The following is a 24347-nucleotide window of genomic DNA, read 5'->3' as shown; positions in this document are numbered from 1 at the left end:
TCAGTGAATTGTTTTAGAGAATAAAATAGTTTCAGAAGGTAGGTTCTGTTGTTTATTTGTCTTCTACTAAACAGGTGCCTCTGCCGTGATGAGGACAATTACTGTTCTAGTAGGCTGTATTAACTCCAAAGAAAGGAATAGATCCAGGCTCACTGAGGCTTCAAACCTCCAAATCCACACCTAGTTTCCTAAATATGGATTTTTCTGCAGAAATCCCCGATACTGTGTCTTGTTTTTCAACAATGCTTTTATTTTTCTGCAGACTGTTGGAAATGCATTCCAGGTTTTTCCTCCTTTTTTCACTCAGAGCTGTCTCTGAATCTTGACACCTCCCTTTTTCTGCTGTCTCCACTCTTTTCTTTTCTTTTCTTTTCACGTGTTCAGCAACATTTCTGACCTGCAAAACTCTATGTATGAAAACCAAAAAATGTTTCTACTCATACCGATGCATGGGAGCGCCTCAGTTTAATGTAGGAGGAAGGTAGTACAGAATATAAGCCATTGATTATAGAGGTTATGGTATAGTACTGTAGCTGCTCTGTTATGGTATAATCTCAAAAGTCAGAGAGCAGGTGAAGTTAAAAGTTCAGTTTTACTTGTGGCGTTATGTAACAGCCGGCAGACTAAGAAGATAAGGGAAACTTATTCAGTTTGGGATCAGGCAAATGAGCACAAGTCCAAAAAGGAAGGAAGGGAGTTCATCGCCAAGTTAAAAGCACATAAGACGATCTGGCAGAAGATAAATGGAAAAGGTCTGGTATATATGCTGCAGGGTGATTGGGGAAGCGGTGGGCAGGGGAGGTGGTGTGATTGGAAATGGCAGGGAAGCGAAGGTTACTGCAGGGAAGGAGAGAGTTGCAGGATCAGAAATGACAGATTTGACATTTTTTTTAAAGCATCCAGTTAGCATTTGCAAAAAAGTGTTCTGTCCATATGGACTCTGATGTAAAATACTTTCCATCCACAGCACCATTCTGCTGCTCAAATGTTTGCCACATTTGAGCAGCAGAACCATCATACCGACGGCACGTAATGTAACTCCCTGCTCTGTCTCACCTCTTTTTCCAGACTTTGCCAGAGCGGTTGCAGCGCGGCCTATATCCTATGCAGCGATATTACGGATGAAACCGGACAGCTCGTCAGTGCTCGACTCGCGCAGCAGACCTCGACAACACCACAGCGGTGGGCTGGTGACTCCTGACTGGCCCGCTTTCTCCAGTCACCCCCTGTCAGCTGTGAGTCTGTTCAGCTCTCAGGAGGACTACAGGAGTGAAGGTAAAGCTAATGGTGCGCTCAACACTACACTTTGTTTGCTCTTGTCTGAGCCGGAATGGAAAAGTTTTGCTTTGGGTTTGTGAAAGTTCAACTTCAGACTTGCAAGCAAATTGTACACAAATGTCAATAACCACAAAATTGGCTCTTTAATTGTACAATTAAAGTATTTGTCTTGCTTTAAACATTTTTAATGCAGCCTTAGCCAGGGGCTAATGAGCAATTTAGTACCTGCTGTGGTGTAGTAGTTATTTAGAAATTGGCAGGAAAGGGCTTAATGTGATTAAGACTGGTTTGCCTTTAGTTTATTTGTTTTGGCTTTATGGCTCGCTATGATTTGAACACAAGCACCTCTCATTTCCAGCTATAACTCCTGGATGACATTCTTTATTCTGAAAAACGATTTTCTAAACACATCATGCTAAATTCTAATACGACTGAAGTCCAACTTCAAGGAGCTTTCACATGAACTTCCCCAGTTGGAAACCCTACTTTTCCCATTATCCCCCCCCCCCCCACACACACAGACACACACACACACACACACATGAATGCAGGGTGAGACCAGAATTTTCAGGTAGGATTAGTGTTAACGGGAGGTGCCATACTGGTTCAGATGGCATTTTACTCCCCTGCTGAAATGACCCAAACTAAACTGGTCGACCTTCCAGAGTTTGATTAAACCCCTCCAAACATGATTGGTGTGAATGCACTCTGCTATCTCTTCACTCCTCCAACAGTCGGCCATCTCTGCTCACACTTTGAGTGTGAAGGCCTCCTGCTTGTTTAGATTTGGTCTGGAAATGAATCTCACCTATCCATCACCGCTGTGCATGGTCTGCAGTGGCCGGGGTCACGCCCTTTGTGAAATTGAAGAGGGATCATGGCAATATCCAGCTCTCTCTGTGTTCCTGTCAGTGTAGGAACTATAGATATGACGGATCTCTTTGTCAAAGGGGAAGATTTAAGACTCCAAACCCAGCATGGAAACAGACCGTCATAAATCTACATGGGTCACTTGCTTACATCCTGTCCTACAATATGAGTAATCCTGCTGGACTTCATGACACATTCATGCTTTAATATGTGATTAATCACATCATGCTCATTGCTTATGGAGAGCTTAATTAATGAAGTCTGAAGTGACTGCTGAATTTGCAGAACTGATCTCAGCACACATTGAAAGTGATGAGCTAGCCACATGAAGAGAAGGTAGAAAACTGGAATAAAAACACACTTTCTTTACTTATTATTAGCTTATTTCTCTCTTCTTTTTGAGCCCTGTCTCTTTTACTCTCTGACAGCATTATCACTATGTAGCCATAAAATGAGTTACATCTCTATCACCAAGGCGAGAGTAATGCCTCTCCATTGTCAGTGGTGACAAGAGCATTATAGCATGGCACCGGATTGATGTTCAGCGGAGGAAATGGATGCCAAAAAAGTAATGCACCTTTGGTGGCTTAAAGGGGGATATTGCTTTTTTGGCTCTGTGACTGACAGATGGCCATGGCACTCGAGATTGAATGATTTTAACAACTTCCATGCTTGTGTATGTGCTGAATTTATACTCTTATACACACACATGCACACATACACCATATGTCTCTTAGCTCTGAAACTTGCCTTTGTCATTGTTTCATCTCAACTCTTTCATCTTTTCAAATATTGTCAACAGTGTGTAACAGGTTGACACGGCTCCATGAATGAAACCATAATGAGGAAACTCAATGTCCTTATAAGGATTGGAAGCTTTCCTTACTCCGTTTATTGACATGTGGGTCACCTCTAATGTCATGGTCATACTTTCACCAGACAAATTCAAAGGCAACAAGAGGTTTGCTCTTAAATTGTCCATTCAAGCTCAGTTTATTCACGAATACATGACCTCACATACCGTCTGCTACTGAACGCATAGCTCTTCACAACAGCTCATTTATCCAAAGCGATCACAATCTACATTATAGCTGAACAATGAGTTTGTCAAAGAGGAATGTGATGCTCTTTTTAACTCGAGCACTCTGGTTTTGAAATAAGAAAAGATAACTTTGATATTAAAGGGCCAACTTTCAGCTTTTGACAGGATTTAACATCCACATGAGTTGTACACAGGGAGATCTGAAGCCCCTTTAGCCCTTCATGCCAGATTTCATTTGACTTAGTTGACTGTAGTCTGTGACCCGCAGACATCAGCAAACACTGAATCTTGATGGTAGATTTTCAAAAATTATAAATCTTTTCTTGAAAAGAAAGGTTGGAACTCATGAAATGAATAAGAAACCTCCCATAAATACTAAAAAACATAACCTTAGATCATGAACCTCTCCATACGCCTCAGTTAACAGGGGGCCGGTGGAGACCACTTGGTTAATGTCCTGATGGATGATAGAATGGACTTGTACATGGGATCTAACAAGCTGCTGCTTTGTAAGGACTAGTAATACTGCAGGTATTGATGGTTTTCTTGACTTAATATGCACAGCCAGGTTTTGTAGCTTAATATTGATTCATCCCGCTCCACTGATTAAGGTATTATTTTAAGAGCTTTTATTTCCCTGTGGAGCAGTAGATTGCTGACAAAGGGTGGGTGTTAGTCTACATGCCCTTAGAAAAATAAAATATTCTTTTGTCACCATCATTCCTGAATAGTAAGAAGAACTCAAGGTTGGTACGTTGTATTTTTGTGTAATGTAGGTTTCAGATAAAAAAGTTTTAAGTCATGTAATGCCATCTAAGGTAAGAGCTCATTATGACATCTGTCTAAACCAAGATGAACATAGACATACAAAGAGCACACCACGGTGTGTGAATTGGTTTCATATTATCTCATGAAATCATTACGTTATGAGAATTAATCTTCCAAACAACAAAGACGTAGTTCTCTTCTGTAGAGTCAGATTTTTTTTTTTTGAATGCAACATTTCTGGAAAGCCTTCCACAATAAGTGCATCACTTCTGTTAACAGAGGATGAGATCAAAGAGACAAGCACTCTGAGGAAACAGGAGGGATCGAAACAACGACTGTCGAGCAAAAAAACATACTCAAGCTGTAAGCTTATTGATATGTGGCCGCATCTGTAACAAAATCCATGTTGCTTAAGTGTAGTCTTACACAAGTAGGTATTAAATAACTCTTTTTGCATTTGTTCTTCAGGCGTGTTATTAATGCCTTAATGCAGAAATATCAGTAATACTCTCAAAGTACAATTAACAGAGATAAACACTTTAATGGTCCCAAATGGAGAATAGTTTTAATACAGTCAATAGCACCTTTCTCTCATCTTGATGTGTAATATACAATTATTTATTTTGCTTATTCATTTGAATACTAATTTTAGAATTCCTCAATGATTCTGTTAGATTTATTTTTTTTCTTTTAAAGATTCCTTTTTGGGCTTTTTAGGCCTTTATTGTAGAGATGTTACAGTGGATAGCGTCAGAAATCAGGGACAGAGAGAGAGGTAAGCGAGGACAAGCGGGGAAGGAACCACAGGTCTGATTTGGACCTGGGCCGCCTGCTTGGAGGACTACAGCCTCTGTACACGGGGCCCGTGCCCTAACCTCTCATCCACTGGCACCCCCTTTTTAAAAATGATTGATTGGAATTGTTAAATTTCTCATCAGGGTGAGAGAAATCTCTTCCAATGAGAATTGCTAGTTGCTCTAAAGTAATACAAACACAGGGTGATATGATTTAGAAAACATTTTACATGCAGCACGGAGAGAAGACGTCACAGTTGTTCTCTGAAGATCGTCAGCTCATGCTGCCTTTTTGAACTCCACAGTATCAATGAACATTAGTAAAAACAATAAACCAACACCCGATAACAATATAAAGTCTTAAGGGCAATCGCACCTCTCGTAAAATTGTGAAACCACCAGGTGGCAGGTCATCAAAATGACAGTTTAGGAAATGTTTCACCTTCCACTCTTAGCTTCTCCTGCTACAAAGATTTAGTTTGCCAAAATTCCCTTACAACATTTTACAATAGGCTTGTAAAGCTTGCTATAAAAACAATTATGCCTGTCACACACAATATAGCATTTCAGAAACTCAGACTCTACTAAACAATTTTTATTGGACTGACAGAAGAGTGAACAACGAGTGTCATTAGGGGTGTTACAGTTAACAAATCCTATCCATAAGGTGTCATGTGACTACATATTTAGAAACACTCCACAGAGAGTGCAAAGTGTAAAAAAAAACTCATGTCAGCAGGGCTGCCGTGTGTCACCACTTGGCCCCGTAAACCAAACAACACAGTGTCCAAATGTGAAGAAGCAATTATCTGATAGCTTAAAGGTTGAACATAAAGGTGTGAAGTCTCTTATTTGTCACCATATGAATCATGTCAGAGCAGGTAAACAGCCTTTAGGAGATGTTCTTTTACCTCCCTCCTCCAGGTGTTTCTCACTCAAACAGATTTAGACTCTGCTCTTTAAGGGTTGACTGGAATGATATGCCAACGTTGAAAAAAAACAAATCAGTTCTACAATATTCAGAGCCATCACCTGTCGTCTGCTGCAGAATGCCTTGCTAGTTTTAGCTGTCTGTTTTGTTGTAATTGTATCACTCTGTGCCACCGTACATTTCTGCTTATCTCTCGTTTACTAAAATAGAGGTTTGCAGGAAATACGCCGTTGTGCCAACCGACCTGGAAAATAATAGAATAAGTAATTGGATGTTAAAACTGAATGGTCCTCTCCTCTAATTGCAATCATTCTTCTCTTCCCTTTTTTTCTTCTTATAGAAAGTGAAGAGTTTGGACCTGTATTAACCCAGGAGCCAGATGATGTGATTTTTCCTTTGGATTCGGATGAAAAGAAAGTGGTGATGCACTGTGAAGCGCGGGGGAATCCACCACCCACATACAGGTGAGACATAGATTGGTCCGTCTCCTAATTGCAGCCCCTACTCTAACGTCTCATTAGCCTGCCATTCATGCGGAATATATATTTAAAATCTGCAATTCTTCTCTTGTTTTTCAGTTGGTACATCAATCGGACAGAGGTTGACGCGGAGGCAGATTATCGCTACAGCTTCATTGATGGGAATTTAATTATTACCAATGCAAGTGAGATCCATGATTACGGGAAGTACCAGTGCAAAGCAGAGAACAGCTTTGGGACCGTGCTCAGTCGAGAGTCTGTTCTACAGTTTGCATGTGAGTGGACTTTTTATTTATTCATTCATTCAAAAATCTTCACAGTTACACAAGGTCAAACAATACAGTACATATATGATGCGCTTTATACAGGTAGGTCTGTGTTGGAAAACATGGCTCTCGTGTGCAGCGAATAATTAGCTTCAAGCTCTTTGTCTCTCTGGTCAAAATAAACGTGTTTGGTTCCAGGGGTAAATAAACACTACCTCATCTACGGTGAGGTCTTGTTGCCGAGTCTAGTTCCCAGAGGCTCCATCTGATACTGTTGAGCTGCACTGCTAACAGGGTGTGTGCCCTCAAATGCCACGTCTCGATGGTAAATGAGAGCGAGTAGCACATTTCTTCTCCCAGTAATCCCCTGGCCTAACTCCAAAACATCATCACCGGGCTGAGGCAGCACACGCGGAGAGAGACCGGGGCCTCTATGCTCTGAGGAAAATGTGTTGTTGGGTTTACGGTTTTCCTCAAGAGCAATGACCATTACGGCCTTATTGGCATCTCCACAGGGAGATTACCGGCCTCACTTATGAGCTGTTGCTGGAAAGTATAGTACATGGTCTGCTGCGTTGTTATAGGGGCTTATTGTAGTTACTTTACAGGGATGACTGGGGAAACAAATGGCTCGATATGCCTGAAACTATGTAGGCAAAGAAAGGAACAGAGTTCTGTTTTATAAGAAAAGTACTTAAAGTTCAGTTTTAAATGTATCAAGAGGAAGCTCTCCTTTCCATCATTACTTTAGAAAGTTTCTTGTTTATTAGTGTAATCAAAAAAAGTGAGCATGAATCAGAAGTAGACCTGTCCTAAATTAAATATAAGCCAGACTGTGTTGGCAGGCAAAGATGCCCAGATGGTGAAGCGCAGACTTCAAAAAAAAAAAAAAAGTGCTGCTAGTTACTGAGGGAGTGAAACTGCACCTCGACATGTACCTTCATCTGTCCTCTTAACCAGGAAGATCTGTTCCTCCCCCTCTCTGCACTTCAGAGTCAAATCAGTGTGTAAAAAATGAGCATGAGACTCTCTTTCTGAAATATTGAACCTCGCCTCAGAATGAGCAATGTGACGTGATGGCACTCATTTTTCAGTCCAAGCCGAGACATGGCGAGCTATTTTTAGTTAGACATAAATACTGTACATTTGCTTGACATTACATTATCCATTAAATTCCTAGTGCCAACGTGCAAGACTCAGGCATAGTAATGTCTTCTATCGATCAGGATGGTGTTCTGCAATACATCGCCTTTTTTAAGTATTTCATCTGTTGAAGCTCAAGTTTTTTATTGGTACCTTTCATTTCTTCAGGTGTTAGAAGCAAGTTCCAGTGTTTCCCCCTCCCAATCATTACTTCCGCCTACCAAATGAATCTGTGTACTGATTCTAATTGCATCCGGTTATGCATTCTTTTAAATTGTGCCTTTGCAGCAATCTTGCTCTTTATAAAATAAAGGGTTAAGAGCACATTCCAGAGCTGCAGCAGAGGATTTGTCCGGGGGGCAGGTTGGGTCTATTGGCAGGTGTGGCAGCTGAGACGATGGCCACCTGTCAGTCACACATCAGCTGCACCTCAGCCACCTTTTGCACTAAATTGGATTTTTTTTTCTTCCTATAACAGACCGGTCAGTGAGTATCCTGTACCCTGGGGGGCAAGGGGGAGGACATGAGAGGGCACAATGTGTAAAATCTGCAGCACAGACAAACAGCCTGTGTCAGGTTAAAGGCATCACATCAAATATAGTCTATAATCGCCCACAACACAAAATCATTATTATTCAACTCTTTTTTTTTTGACAAATCATATCGTTTACTTGCAGTGCAGCAACTTTTGTGTGGCCCTGGGGTTTGGAGTCACAACCCGTAAATATCACTCATTGAATAAACATGCGGGGCTGTCTCAGTTGTACTACTGAGTCAGCAACAAATCCCTCATCTCACCACCTGTTGTTGTTGTGGTGGTGAGCTCTGAGGAAACAGTCTGAAATATCCATGTGTGATTCTGTGTATAGCACATTGAGTCATCATACAGGTAAAGAAATGCTGAAAAATGTATTTGCTCTGCATGGATGGATGTTGTTTCAATATTTTTTGTAATAGAGATAGAGCAAGCTCTGTGTTTACGGTGTTTCCCAAATAAGCGTATCTTGACATGCGGGCTCAATAGCTCTGACTGCTCACTGAACTTTTAATAAGCTGTATTCATGAAACCTTTCAGGTCGTTTCATCCCATGTCAGAATGTAGTCTTCCTTTAATGTTATCCCCGACTGCTCTGTGTATGAAGCAGCAGGCCTGTCTTTTTCTTCTGCTTTGTGCAGTACAAATATTCAACAGCATCAATGTGTAATAGCCTCGCACTCAGTCCACATTTCTTCAAATGCGACCCTTCAAGGGCTAGTCACAGAAACAAAGAGCGGTGCCCTGCAGCACACATTTAGATGCAGAACCTTCCCTCTCTTTTCCAGCATAACAAATGGCGGGTATTTATCACTCAGCGTGGAGCTCAACTTTTTTTGTTCCCTTTTCATGTTGGCACTGCACATTTGCAGGCTCTGACACAGTTGTCCCCGGCTTTAACCGGTTCAGATACACATGAGCAAATCTTTCCTACATAAACTGAGCATTTTAAGGAAGTAATTGCATCCTTTTATATTTTATGAAGACTTAAAAAGAATTGGTAAACATATTAGACGTGTGTAACATTTAAAGTATCTACTAAGCTTTCAGGTCAGGCCTGTAACGGTGATGACAGTATCAATGTTTTGATTGTTTTCAGTTGTTATTGTTATTTAATGATGCTACTATAAAGGCAGCTAAACTTGTGCAGCACTTAAGTCTAAGACACATTTTCAAAGGGAACAAAAAATTGTATCTTATCGCTTCGCATCGTCTCGTATTGTCTGAGAGGTTAGTGTTGTCTGCTAGCTACTGTTAGCAGCTACTTACTGGATAACATTAGCTAAGCATAGGGATATAGAATAAAATAGAATAGAATTACTTTATTGATCCCAAACTGGGAAATTGTGGAATTGTGGAATTGTGAAATTGTGTAACGATCCACTGAACTCACAATACTTATCACATGATAGGTTCACAATACGATTTCATCAAGATCTGCTATTTTCTGTTGTGTAAAGAAATTAATTGAATGTCAATTTACGAATAATTATGATTTATATTTTATTTACATTCTCTGACAATAAAAGTGCTACATATCCTTTTTTCTTATTTTTCTTTATAAATTCAACTAATGCTTTTAAATTTTAATCTTGTATAATTACAACTCATAATAAATGTATGATCTTGTTTTTCAAAGGGTAAGTCATCTTAAATGATGCTACAAAACATTATTATAAATATCTATAAATATAAAGTACCCAAGACAACTAACGTTTTGCTTGGACAAGTGAGAGGTCCATGGTATCAAGATGTCCATGTTGAACCCTCATTTCTTCACTATGCCTTGTTTCATCGTTCCTTACTTTGCAGGTGTTTATACGTATAAGCAAGGTCTTCTATTTGTATGCATAGGGGAGACTTTTGGATGTTGACTGTTAAAATATTCTGTTTTTTGATAATGGTCAGAAATAACAACAACAATAGTTTTTAGCTTAGTTGTGCTAGATAAACGAGCTGGTCAGCCTGAATGATTTTGCAGGGCTGTATAGCGGTTGACATTGAGTTCCTGTGCAGCGTTCCTCTGCACCCTGTAGTCCGGCTGGTTGTTAAGTCAAGCAGGGAGACTGAATGCAGCCCTGATGCAGGGAATCAGGGGAGATGTACAGTGGACGAGATGAAGTGAATGAGGAGTCAGGGCTCTCTGTATTCTGTCCACTGGTCCTGTGTATGCTCCAAAGATGTTTCAAAAGGATGCTTTTTTTCCCCCCTCTTTGTTTTGAAGTTCTGAGCTGCTGAACTCACACTCGGGCTGTTTTTCAGCCGTGACTTTGAAGGCAGCAGGCAGAAAGGAGGCCTCTGATCTTACTCCCCAAAGACTCCTTCCCTCTCTGCAGACGTGAGTCTGGCTGCGGCTCAGGTATTGAGCCACTCTGAGCAGTACAGTACAAATGAAATTAACGGGATGCTTTGACTTGAGCATTGGGAGACCCGCACACACACATACGCTCCACACTCCAGTCTACACTGAAATGATCTGTAGTTAATGTCCATTGATTGAATTCAAACTCATCTTGAAATAACTAATTAGCATCGAGCACCTGCTCCTGTGCTCACTACAAATTACATCCCTGCATTCCTTCATTTTAAACATTCATGTGGACATATGTTTACTTGTCAGTTTTAGACTAATTCAGTGACTGCTGTTTTGACATTATTTAGAGTTTGACATAGCTTCACTGACAGAGCTGTAGTTTGTACAGAGAAATGATGAGGATTCATTTGAGCCTCATCCCCAGGTTCACTGACTTATTTAGAAATCACTGGAGCATCTGTTTGGTCTTTATTTGTTTATTATATAGTTGCATGTTAAGTGATCATTCATGTGCCTCAATAACGTACTTCTCAGCTGGCAATCAGACACTATTGTGTGTTTCTGTGGAGCTTTCTTTCTCAGTCAGGGTGGCTATTACTGCTTAGCATGGCGTATTTACTCCAAACAGCCAGTGTTGCTGCTGCCTGAATGTGAAATGTATAATTTCTTCTGGGCCCGCTGATGTTTTCCAGGAAAGCCCTCGATTACATGGTTGTGTTTAGAAACGGGCGTAATGGGTCTCTTACACTGGATATATCGTACTCTAGGTTGAATTGTTACCATTCTGCAGTACACGGCCATTTCCAGGAGCCAAATTGTAACACATAGAGATGAAAATTACATTCATTATTTATTAAATTAGTCAAGAAGTGTTGAGTTTCCAACATAAGCGTCCTGGCTGAATAATTCAGAGGATCACATACAGCGCTGCAGTGTTGTAGGCCACTTATTTCTGTTTTTGTTGTTATGCATATGGAAAAAACCTCTTCTACAGTAAGTGTTTACAACTCAGGGTCATTTATTCACTCGTTTTATTCATGATTAATAATGTCCTTACCCTCTGTATCAATAGTAGAAAGATCTTCTTCACCTACATCTCGTCTATTTGCTCTTAAAAGAGGAAAACAGTGATCTGCAAAAACTCGGGAGTTTAGTTTAAATTAAAAAAAGAACAAGACGAAAAACTTCTCCGACAAAACTGTCAGGCCAGGGACGGCAACTTGTGAATGAATAATTAACATGAAGATCAGCAGCTCTCTATCCCTATGGCAGGTTGTTAGCACAAATAAATCAACACTTGTCAAACTCTGCAAATGGGCCTAGATAGCGGGATCCAGTGTCACTAATAGCATAGCAGTCCAAGAAACCTACAATAAAACTAAAAGAGTAGTAAGCCCTCAGCTTGAATGTTGGCTCCTTCCATTGACCAGAAAATCCAATCTCTTGGAAATCAATTGAAGGTAAAGGTTCAATCGATCTACATTCATATTTAATTACATGGGGAGCTGAACGAGCCCATGTACAGTCGGCTGTATTTTAGAAATCTTTGCTTTGTGCTTGTTGTTTATTCAGGGTTTTCCTTGTGTTTGCTGCAGAGGCCGAGGTTGATTTGTGGGCATGGAAGGTTGATATGTGGTGTGGATTGAATTCAGGATGTATGACAGGCTGCTCTTATTCTCCAGAAAAAGTGCAGCATAGCACATTAAATATTTATGCTCCCACTATTCCTTTTTGGATATATTTGAGCTATTTTCTCTCCAGGTTTTAATGGTTTAAATTTACCTTCTGTTTGTACATTTATTCATGTATGAGCTGTTTTTTTTATTTATTTTCCTGATGAATGTTTTTTTTTCTTAAGTTGCGTGACCAGAATATCAAATGTAACACACCTCAGTGCTTCAACAAGGAGAAAAAGAGACTGATTGAAAAACAGAGATATACACTTTGACAGGAAATTGGCCGGGTGTTACATTTCGAGATGAAGGCCATCATTATTAAATGTGCCAGAATCTTAAAAGAAACGCAGGTTTCACAAGTCACTCGGGGGCATAATTATCCAACAGTTCAGGGTGACGGTAAACACTGCCCCTCAAAGTGATGAAATGAAAGTGGTGGAGACGCAGGGACCCGCCCTGGGTCAGCAGTCTGTCGCTCGTTTTCCACACTTTGGACTCGCTTCAACTAGAAATTAAAAAGGCTGTTTTTGGAACAAGATCTGGGACTCCAAATGAGGCCTGCTTTGTTGTACCAGCTAGCACATACACATCAGTAGGTGAAAATACAACCTGTTACGTTACAGGATTCAAAATGCTGTCGGGAAAGGCTCTGACTTGGAAAAAAAAGTATTTCTTAGGGACTATTTCTTCTAAAATCTGATTCTAGCAATTCTAATCTATCTGAACTCAAATTCCAAAATTTCGGTCAGCAGGATAGCTCTGGAGAAAACATCTTACTCTTAACTCAGTCTAAGTCTAACAACAGCAGAGTCAAAGAAATGGATATGACTCTGCATTGATGTGTGTTTAAACAATGGTTACCATTCTTCAACCGTCTTTGAAACAATTATCCTCCAACCAGAACAACAGAAACTGTAGTTCACAGTGGGGGTTTTTCCATGTTCATGCTGTCTAGCCTCTTCTAATCCCCAAAACAAAGAGAAATACAAAAATAAAGAGAGGCCAGCAATTCTAGTTCATTAAAGAAAGCTGGGAAATGTTGTGCCACGCTAGTACGGTGTATAACCTTAGCCTGATGTCAGAAAAATCTGTTAACAACACATCAACAAAAAACTGCTTGCAAAAAAAGTCATGCTTGCAGAACGGTCAGTCAACAGTCAAATCTGAGCAAGATTTTTGTCAAACAAAGGATCAAAGCGTGGTTCTTGGTAAACAATGTCAAATTAGTTTTCAGAGTGTGGCTAACGCTAGCAGTGCTTAAAACAGCCAGCCTTCAGACCTACTTGAAGGTTAACGTCCACATGTCTGTGATGGTTACACATTCCCCCAGCCAAAAAGTATATACCAGCTCAACCTGACACAGCCCGTATACAACTTTGTTTCCATTTTCTAGATTAAAAGAAAAGATGCCAAACCGCTACTCACAGCGAGATAGCGTCCTCTCACTGTGCTGTAGAGTAAGAGAGCATTATAGCAGAGCAGCAGTAGCCATTAGCTGGAGCTTCAGACACTAATAGTAGTGGGCGGCTGCATTACAGCTTACACACAACATTTAACGGGCATTTTGAGCCTGAATTAATACAAATATCATACTTCTACTTTAATCGGCACATCCTTGCTTTAGTCCAATATACAATGCCTGGTGCACAATATAGCACAACAACTTCAACACAGTCTATTGACATAACAGTTTGAACATCTCTGAGGTCCTTATTTTGGTATTCTAGTTTTATTCTGGGCTGGTGGATGGAAATGGAGACCTTTAGAGGCAGTAAACCCATGATTAATGTTAGCTTTTTTTTTTTTACCATGATGCTTAATCAAGTACCTTTAGGTGCTTAACCTTAACCATTGTGTAGCCATTGTTAAGGTTAATCACTGTGCAGGCAACCAGTGGGAGTTGATGGCGCTGTAACAAGGACAAGAAGCCCAAACACAATCAACTGTGTGTGTGTGCGTGCGTGTGTGTGTGAGAGCACACAACTGAACCCGAGGTACTGCTGTCAGGAATCAAACAATGGACTCAAACGTTATCCTTGTACCACATTAACTTTCAAGTGCGTTGTTATGTTAGTGTTCTTCCAAAATGTATTTAAGGATAAGTTTTCTAACTCCTTCAAAATCACTTGACTTGTGGTAAATTGTCCTGATTGTTGAGAAGGATTCTTTTTGTGTGTCGTACCAGATCTCGGCGCTTTCAGTGGGAAGACCAGAGGTGGAGTTTCTGTACGTGAAGGCCAAGGTGTGGTGCTCATGTGTACCCCTCCTCCTCATTCACCAGGTAAGAGACATTCAGACACAGACAGAAGAAAGCCATTTTATTCTTTCCACTACCATTGGTACTGTCAGTAAGCCCATCAGAATTCTGATGACATAACTGGTAAGGTGACTAATGTTCTGATTTTTTTATTAATCGCTTTGTGTTTGATGGTTAGGTTGTGTAGCCGCCCCCTCTCCTCTCCATGCATTCATGCTGTTTGAATGAAGAGTGTGTAAAGTCATGGTGACAACAGAGCCGCAGAACAGATTCTCACAGATCAAATTTGCTGGATCATTAGAATTGAAAAGAAGTGTTACACAGCCAATTATTTCCCATAGGCAGTGCTCTTTAATGGCTTATTTTGAATATCCCTCTCTCTGCAGTAGTCCTCTAATGTAAGCTCTTATGTGTGCCATGAATCATCCAAGCTTTCTGTTTGCATCAGCTGCACTGCACCCATGGGAGTGTTTGCCGAGTGCTCTTCAGCACCCGCTTCCATTTCTGGATGCCTTTTTGAATGACATGATAGCAGCCAGAGAGTCAGTAACAGAGGGGCAGATAAAACAAAGAGACGATTAATGATTAATGACGCCTAATGATTGACAGATTAAAGTGTAGTGTGGATGATTTTTATCGTGGAAGTTCTCCATCAATCATGGCACGATTGTTGCCTTTACAGCAGGTGTATGTAATTTCTTTATGCTGCATTTACCACGCCATGGATGCATGCTTTTATTCCTGCCATTCAACAAAGCCTCTGTCTCTGACGGTTAAAGGTGTGACTGACGTGGACGTCAAACAGTGGTTATGATGTTTTGGAGTGAGATCAGTATAATGGAAATAGTGATTTTCTGTCGTTTAAGGTTTGTTACAGTCTGGCTGCTATGAGCTTTAAAATGAGCTTTAAATTGGCCCAGGTTTCAGTCATGATGACATTCTGTAAGACCCTCATGTTGCTTGTATTAGATTCGCCGACTCGATCAATACAGAATGTGTGATATAAATAATCAGCCAACTGTTAAATGTGCAATTTATAACAATGAGATTTAACATCAGATATCATCATATTACTTCCATATCAAAAGCCTAGTGTAGCAGAACAATGTGAGTCATTTTAATACTGTAATCTTTGCATTCTTTTTGATATTATCTGAAAGAAGGAACTAAATTCACTGTGACAGAGTGTGGAATCAGCATTTATCAACTGAAGATGGCAAACAAATCTATAGACGAGATATAAAAGATCAGATATGAAGAGCTTTAACTAGACACACATCCAGTTATTCAATTATACTCAGTTTCCCCGGGACAACGAGTAGATTTCATTTCAGATTTCAGTTTTCTTGAAATCTCGCCTTACTGATCGAGTTATCTCAGAACAACAATGCTGGTTTTCCCGTCATTATGAGTTAATTCCTTGAGATCTCTGGAAAATGGCTAAAAATTAACTAATTATCACCGGGAAAAAAAACATTTCCAAGATAACTGGATGAATAAATCGAGATTTTGAGAAAACGACCACAGTTGACTCATCATCATTGGAAAATAAAGTAAATAGAATGTCGGGAAATGTCCACTAAAGGCCACCATCCCTGTATACGTATCAAAATGGGGTTGAAGGCTTCCTCTGTTTCTGTGGAAAATGTGTTTAAAATGGAACAAATTTATGATGGGAACATCATTATACATTTTGTCTTCAGGTAAGAATACTATTTTAGCGCCCCATGATCAAACCATAATAATTATTCTTTTAAGCTTTAAGCGCTTCGGTGAGGGATTCTAAGATTATTAATCTGTGAAGAGTGGTCCACAAGTCATCAGATTCCATCTACAAAGTTTGAAAGCCAGCTGTAATCATACTATAGATTATAACATTGTGAAAACATTACCTCTTTTTATACATTTGTAAATAACAGACCAACCTCATCAGACTGTTTGGCCTTTATTTCGATTTGTATTGCCATGGTTACAGATATGACTGAAATTCACATTACAGGTGAAAAATGAAATTTAAAAAAATGTTTGTCGCTGACACGAAATGAAAAATGATCTCCAACAACTAAAACGTCTTTTTGAAAATGCCATAGACGTAGAATTTTCCAGTGTGATGAATGCCTCGGTGAGTCAGAGCGTGTCGCAGATGAGATTCATATTGGAGAGGGAGTGTTCAACAGGGTTTGTCTTCGGGTTGGTTGTGGGAGGGCTCAAAGACATTAAGATGACACTTAAACGAGATAGGTCTCATGAGTGGAAATAATTTGGAATCAGCGAGACGTGAAAAGTTTATTATTTTCATTTCATGGCTTTGAACACTGGCTTTTTATGTGTCTTTGGTAAATAGTTTTACTTTTATGAATCCAATGTACGATGACCTCTGAATAATACCTATTGGAAGTGTGGTGTACTTTAGACATGTGCTTTATTGTATTATAAGAATCAGTATATTTTCTAGTCTGTAATATAAAGTACAGAGGTGGTTAATGTCGGTGCTCACAGTCAGGATTACATCGGTTCCTGCTCCTCTCTCGTGATGAAGTGGTCCTCTCCTTAGATTCAGCAAGGGATGCTGTCTTTGCATATTGATCTATATGAAATAATAATAGACTAAGAATCCTGTATTTCTTACGATATCCATCCTCGCTTTGAGCTTACATCTCTGTTGAGTAGAGTGATCTGAGCGACTTTGAAACAGTCATTCATTATTTAGCACCGGGGACATAAATAGTTAAAAAAAACAATCTTTTCAGAACAGACAGATTTTAATGGAGAGTCAAACAGTTGGGGAATATTGTCAGGAACATTGAATGGACGAGTTTGTCTCAGAGTTTGACAGTCATCTTTTTTAATAGAATGATGGATGTGGTTTTGTAGAACTGCAGGAAGCACAATAACACAAAGCAAACAGCAGGATGTCAAAGTGTGCTCCATGTTCCTCATCGTCACGTTGCACCCATCCACCCGTTCATTTTATCACCCACTTATTACAATTCAGGGTCACTTTGACCACTCCTAATCCTTTTATCTGCAAACCCACATATTTTATTTTAAGCATTGTGCAACTTTCTTTTCGAGCATTTGATTTTGTTTATCAGCGAGAGTTGTGCAGAATACTAAACACTGAAGAACATCTGTGCTGCCAAGTCTGCCAGGGATCAAAAGTTTACATCCTAAACACTATCGCAAATGGTTTTCCATGACCAAAATATTAAACTTTGAGTCTGGATGTGAAAATAGATTACACTATAAAATAGTATTAGCAGTAAATGTATTAAAGGTCACACATTATCCTCCTTTTCAACTATTGTAAATAAGTCTCAGAGCTACACTAAACATGTCTGTGAAGATTCTTGTTCTAAATCCTCTCATGCCTGTAAACCCCTCTATTTCAGCCCTGCTCAGAACATGCTGTTTCTGTGTCTGTAGCTTTAAATGCAAATGAGCTGTGTCTGGCCACGCCCCCTCTCTGGAAGGGCTAGTGTGCCTCAGGCTTTCTTGCATCATGCCCTATTGTTAACAGTGAGAAGGCTGACTCAGAGGGCAGAACAAACACCTAGCTGTGGGAGTGTCACCCACCTGGGGGAGGGGTTACTGCCCTTTGTGATGTCAAACGTCCTGTTTGAGCACACATTTTCAGAAAAGTATAGCAGACAAAAGATGGAATGGATGGACTTTTCTCATATTTGGGGGTTTGTAGACAGACAAGGAACACATATTAGTGTTAGAAAAACATAGTAAAGTGTTTTATGTAAATATGAAACCTTTAAATACTTTTCTAGAGAATCGATGCTCCTTTTGTTTTTGATCATTGACCAATTTCACCTTTCTTTTGATATCACTAATTAAATAAAAATCAGCTCACTGCTAATAACATGTCCGTTACAGCCCTTTTTTAAACATCTTAAATTACCTCACTTATGCCTTTTTAGACTTCCCATAGACTACCAGTCATTGTATGTAATAAACTGCTCCATTTGAGCTATGTCCTGTACTCATTGCTTCTTTAAAATTATGTTTTTTCATCTATTTCAAACTTTGATCAAGAGAATGAAAAATAACGTATCACCCTTGGTGGTTAATAATGACCTCATTGTATTTGTTGTTGTTGTTGTTGTTGTCATTAATTCAGTATTGTAATGAAAAAAAATTGTGCAAAATATATATTTTCCAGAGCAAAGCAATTGGCAACATGTCAGAGAAGTTCATATGGCAAAAACTCAATCAAAAACTCAGGGAAAATTCAATGTGAGTGTGCATTCGAAATAGAACAGCTCTGACTTATTGAATATGAAGACATTTAAAGACTATAGCTCGATATGAAAGACACTTTTTATTGCTCATTTATAATGCGTTTTCAGGATTATTTGAAATACATGCTAACCTACACGATGCATAATGCTTTGGAGATGTTTATTAGACGACTAACGCAAACATACAGACCTGTTTAAATAAAGCACTCAGAGAGGCGCTGCTCTTTCTAATCTGCATGATGGCGTCTCTCTCTCTCTCTCTCTCTCTCTCTCTCTCACAGAGATCATCTACAGCTGGGTGTTTAATGAGTTCCCGTCCTTCGTTGCCGAGGACAGTCGGCGCTTCATCTCCCAGGACACAGGAAACCTGTACATCTCCAAGGTGCAACCCTCTGACGTAGGAAGTTACATCTGCCTGGTGAAGAACACAGTGACAAACGCAAGGGTCCTGAGCCCTCCGACACCCCTCACACTGAAAACCGACGGTGAGGCTTTCAGATAACACATCTCACACATCAGCTGCTCTGAATTGTACAGTATGAGTGTCGTAGGCAGACACAATTAATGGATTTAACGGTACAAACCACACACAAAATCTGACAGCTTCCTCTCTATGTTTGTTTAAAAGCGTAAAAAAATATTTAGATTTTTCCCTTTATTAATGTATTTCACGATCCTGCTTCCTCCCTCTGAGTTGCACACATCAGAATCTAAAAGCATATTTAATATTCCGATGGTGCTTTTGGTTGTATTTGAACGCATTTGGAGAAACATTTTCGGATCTGACAGGTTAATAAAAGTTGTCTGGTCTCCTGCTTTCAACAGGGCCTCCTGTTAGTGGGGGGCGTTATGATTTCCATACACACAGTAAATAGATAGTGAGCAATGCTTTAACATTAGTGTGGGGAGTCGTCTTCCCTCACAATGAGCTTTAGTGAAACTGGCCATGAGGGAAATCATTTTCCAGCATAAAATTAACTGAATCAATGGCCCTTGCTGGATGGGATTTTTGCTCTTTTATACTGGCCTCTCAGGAGCCGTGCTGCTGAGCCGTTTGTTGGGTTCAGGTGTGGATTTCACCTACAGGCTTTTTTCATCCGACTACACAGAGCAACGTCCATCTTCACACAGGTGCCTGTCATTGTCAAGGTTTCAAAGCGCTGCTCCGATTACATCCCCGGTGAAGCTGTGAAAAAGGCCTCTGTGCCTCGCAACCAGGATTGCTCCAAACGTTGCAACACAGATTTTACCTCTGTGGGATTACAGTCCTTCCAGCAAGATCCCTGCTTTGTATTTTACATAACAATGCATGAAACTGCCCACGGCTACGTACATAATACTCAGAACATAACCGTGTTGAACTGTTTTTTTTGTCTCTCATAAACGAGATGCATTCAGAAGGACATGTGGTCAGCCTGCTAACAGATTTCTAACACAGGTCATGTTGGAGAAGGAAAAAGCCACTGTTAAAGAATACATAATTAGGGTTTGATTATATTGAGGTACGTACTGTGCAATGGTAGAAATCGGACAGATTCATCAACACCAGTTCCACTGCGGAAGCTAGTCTAGTGATTCTTATGATTCTCTTGGGATTATGCAAATCCAGCTATCGTACAGGTTGATGCCATTTGGCAGACATGGAGGTGGAAAGTGAAGGTGTTAATTAAAAGGCAAAGGCATAGCACCTGTTGAACTCGGCTCCTGAAAAGCTGAAAAGGTCTTATTCAGGAACCTTGTTAGTAAAGTCTAGTAAAGTAGTAATCTCGTGTGAGGCAGGTGTTATATTATTAAATATATATAAGTTAATAATCAAATGATATTCAGTATCGTGCGCTTATTGTAAACTATTTGTAAATTGATTTTTACAGAACAACACTTGTATTGTGAAATTCAACAGGCCGTGATGTAAAATTACACACCTTGCTTGAACTAGTTTTCTAAATGATTGATGGATGGAAAATTGACCTTTGCAGCGTCCACATGGTGCTGTGTGGCCGTGATGCAGTTCTGAAGGACAGCACTCTCACCTGCAACACAACACGGCCAAATCAAACCTCTACAGCTGTAGGTCCCGTTTAGCCAAAGAATGCCTTGGCACCTCTCGCCTGACAAATCTCATGATGTTCAGCAGCCTTCTCTGTATTGGGAATTTGGATCTAAAACGCTGAAAAATTGCATTGGCAACTCTCACGGCAGACACTGAAAAGTCTGCGCGCACCCTTCAGTCATTGGATTCTGACCAATCAGATACTACAATCTGTGCCTCAGTGAAAGTGAGCGATTATTACACAACAGACAGTTCAGGCTTCATGTGTGTGTGTGTGTGACTAACCACTGTCAGCTCCAACCATGAGTCACTTAATCAAAACAAGCATCTGGGCTCCATTATACTCTGCTGGAAGCCATTGATCGCCAATTCACGATCCACCCCGAGTAGAGCAGAGCTAAGCGCTGAGCTCTGGACTAATGCACTGGTTTAAAACAGACGTAGTGCTCATCTCACAAACACACTGCTTTGATTTATCTGTATGCTGTAGATAGAGGCAGCAGTGCATAGATTAAACTTTAATGACAGTCACTTTGAAATGGCTCTGGATCAGGACACCTTTAGCATTTCTTTATTAATAAAAGGGAATGCACAGCTGGATGACATTGTTTTAATTCCAACAGTGTGCATATATTTTACACATTTAATATGGAACAGTTCAGTACAAGCAGTAAACTAACATTCCTCTTGTGTTATAATTGTCTAGATTACATCCCCGTGTTTGTATCCAGCAGTGTGTGTGTGTGTTCACATTAATGTTGTTTTTAAGGGAGTTGCAGCTCACTTACTTTTATGTGTTATGTTTTTACATGTCGGATCGTTTTAAATGCTACATCATCTGCAGCAGATGTTTCACAGACGTATGTCAATGGCAGCTGTCAGTGTAAAAAAAACCCTGCTTAAAATGATTGACGGGTCATTTACCATACTGAGGTACACTCAACTATGAAGGATATGAGTTATGGATTTGCACATTTATTTATGACAATTCAATATGTGACTAATCCATCTATAATACACCTCAAAAATATATGTTTAATATAAATGTATAGGCTTGATGTGTTTGTCACTTGAGTGAAAAAAAATCCTCTGAAGCGTTAAGTAGGCAAACTCAAAAAAATATCAGAGGCAGTCTGTTCTGTTACAAAAGTTAAAAAGCCTTTATTAATTCCTGGCTACAGGTAAAGTTAAAATTGTGTGGCACACCGACTCGTTTCAGCCAATCAGAGCCTTCATCAGGGTGCATAAATCATTGAAGTACGTCATTATATAGTGCAATACATACGCTAAAAAAAAAAGGTAAAAAGTAGTGTACAACAAAAAGTATAGAATATGTGAAATGAATTCCTGTCAATGAGAGGAAAGAAGAGTAAAAATGTTTTATATATAGGTATGTTTAAAAAAATATATAAAAAATAAGTCCCAGTATCGTCTAATTCTACCTCCCCAGTTAGCACCTGTTTGCTGTTCAGCTTGATCAAGGATCCATGCAGCGCTGCTAACCACTGATGTCTTCTATATAAATGTATTACTATATATAGTTTCTGCTTTTATTCCTGGTTAGTGTTGAATCTCCCTTTTGGACTGTACTGTGGGTGTTTAGATATTTTCTCTCTCCTCACTTTTATAGAAAGCATAATATCTGCAGACACATGTCATTGGGACGCGTTCTCTGTACTACACTGTAAATTGTTATGGAAGACCTTTTGGCCCGGAGGCATATTGGATGTCAGCGTGATTTTTTTACTAACCGGCATATTTTCAGTGGCGCAGTCAAAACAAACAGATGATCCTTTACAGTGAATGTACACACTGTTCTATGCAGAGCACAGGAACACTGGTACAGTGAAGTAGTGTAATGCAGTCATTAGATTTACAGAAACACTTTTCAGTGCTTTGTGTGTGGGTTGAAAAAACACGTATTTGCTGACGTGACGTTCTCCCTGTCGTCGTGTAGAATTACTGCCTCCAGATTGGCTGCTAGCAGGCATAGTTCAAAGATCCAATCTTCTAAGAATCAATATTTAAAGTCACATTATTAGATATCATTTGGAACATTACAGCATTCTGTGTGACTCTAATCAAATTCACAGCTTTGGTGCTAGCAAAATTCTCATCAATGCCTTCAGGGCGCTTTGCTAAATGATAATGAGGATGACAATCTAAAGACAATCAGGGGGGAAAGTCCAGCTGTCCATGAAGCGATCAGATCAACTGAAATGTACAAGGATAATGAAATTAGGATTTTTTATTTTGTAGTGATCCAAAAAAATGTTAATTTGGGTCTAAATCATATTTATAAGCATTTTTAGATATTTGAAATGAGGTCTTATTAGCCTTTTAGTTAGTTAGTTTTACAAAGTTTCATTCGATGTATTGTTTGTTTTATTACTTTTTTTCTTTTCAAAGTTCTTTCGCCTTAGTGCTTCTGAGAGACACCTTAAAACGCCCATCGACTCCAGAGCGCTAATAAAACACACCTTTTTTTAATGCTCTAAGCCTGGGGTTCCAGTAAATTTTAGGACGGGCTTCAAACTTTGAAATTAGTTTGCAGAAGAACAGAGCACAACAGGAAAAAAAAAAAAAAGTAATTTCCCAGTGATTAATAAATGAAACTAGAACATAAAGTATAAAGCTGTGCAACAAATTAGAGCCGGTAATGTTTTATTACACCAGCCTAGACTTTATTTCTTTCAATTCTATCAAGTCTAGCCACTGAGACTGAATAAGATATTGAATATACCGTGGCATGAGCCTGTGAAATATTGCAAATTCATTATATGTGAAGGGCTGCTCCGGAGCCATAAATGTTGAGAATGAGATTGAAATTGAAAAGTTCTTTGGAACAAATATCATAAAACTCCTTTTCCATACATAGTGGGTCACAATTCAATAACGACACTCCTCCTTTGCAGAATTCTTTTTTATCACATAAAAAAGTGTCAGGTAGCCTACACTTCAGAGTGTAATTATTCTTTCTCAAATGTCACGCCGGTCATTTGTCTTACTGATCGTGAACGTCACGGTGCATGAGCAGCAGCACTGCTAACAACCTGATATGTTTTGTTGTGAACACAGGAAGGTGCTCAGGTTCAGGACGAGTCCATCAGTGGTGCTCACATGTAATCATTGTGTGTGTGTTTGTGTGTGTGTCTCTGTGGGTGTAGGTGTGTGTCTGTGTGTGTGTGTGTGTGTGTGTGTAGGCGTGCGTGTGCGTGTGTTTGTGTTAACCAATCTTCAAATGAGTGTAATGCTCATGTTATATTCATATCACAAACTCCTGTTTAATAAGCCATGTAATAGTAATTAGATCCCAGGTGAAGGTGGTTTTCTGTGTAACTCTGAGTTTGCTCAGTGCCATGTGACATATTGTGCAGGTAAATAATATTAATGGCCACCTCAACATACCGTACACATGAACAAAGAAAGAAAACGTCCTCTGTTTATGACTTTTTGACTCTTTGAAAGCACTTCATCATGACTCGATTTAATTGATTTTTTTTTTACATTTTGTTTTGGAGACATGAGAGAGTTTTAGAGAGAGAGAGAGAGAGTTGGGAAGGACATGCGTGACAGAAGCCACAGGTCAGATTTGAACCGAGGCTGCGTGCTAGGACTATGGCCTCCATACATGGGGCGTGCAAACTAACCACTCGGCCATCCAATGTATTTTAACGTTTGTTTGTTTTGTATG

At 39.7% G+C, this 24347-nt stretch overlaps 1 protein-coding gene across 2 annotated transcripts in view; it reads left to right on the top strand.

Moving 5' to 3' along the window:
• cntn5 (contactin 5) overlaps positions 1-24347 on the top strand; it is a 110616-nt gene that overhangs the window by 44958 nt on the left and 41311 nt on the right. For both annotated transcript variants that reach the window (XM_020634915.2, XM_020634916.2), the window contains exons 3-7: positions 1069-1275; positions 6024-6147; positions 6262-6437; positions 14282-14377; positions 18885-19088. In XM_020634915.2, coding sequence (XP_020490571.2) covers positions 1069-1275; positions 6024-6147; positions 6262-6437; positions 14282-14377; positions 18885-19088 — 807 coding nt within the window. The remainder of the gene's footprint in view (positions 1-1068; positions 1276-6023; positions 6148-6261; positions 6438-14281; positions 14378-18884; positions 19089-24347) is intronic.

This window comes from Labrus bergylta, chromosome 11 (genome assembly GCF_963930695.1).
Source record: "Labrus bergylta chromosome 11, fLabBer1.1, whole genome shotgun sequence".
Taxonomy (NCBI): domain Eukaryota; kingdom Metazoa; phylum Chordata; class Actinopteri; order Labriformes; family Labridae; genus Labrus; species Labrus bergylta.
Note: the sequence above shows the minus strand (reverse complement) of the source record. Positions and strands in the feature narration are given on the sequence as shown.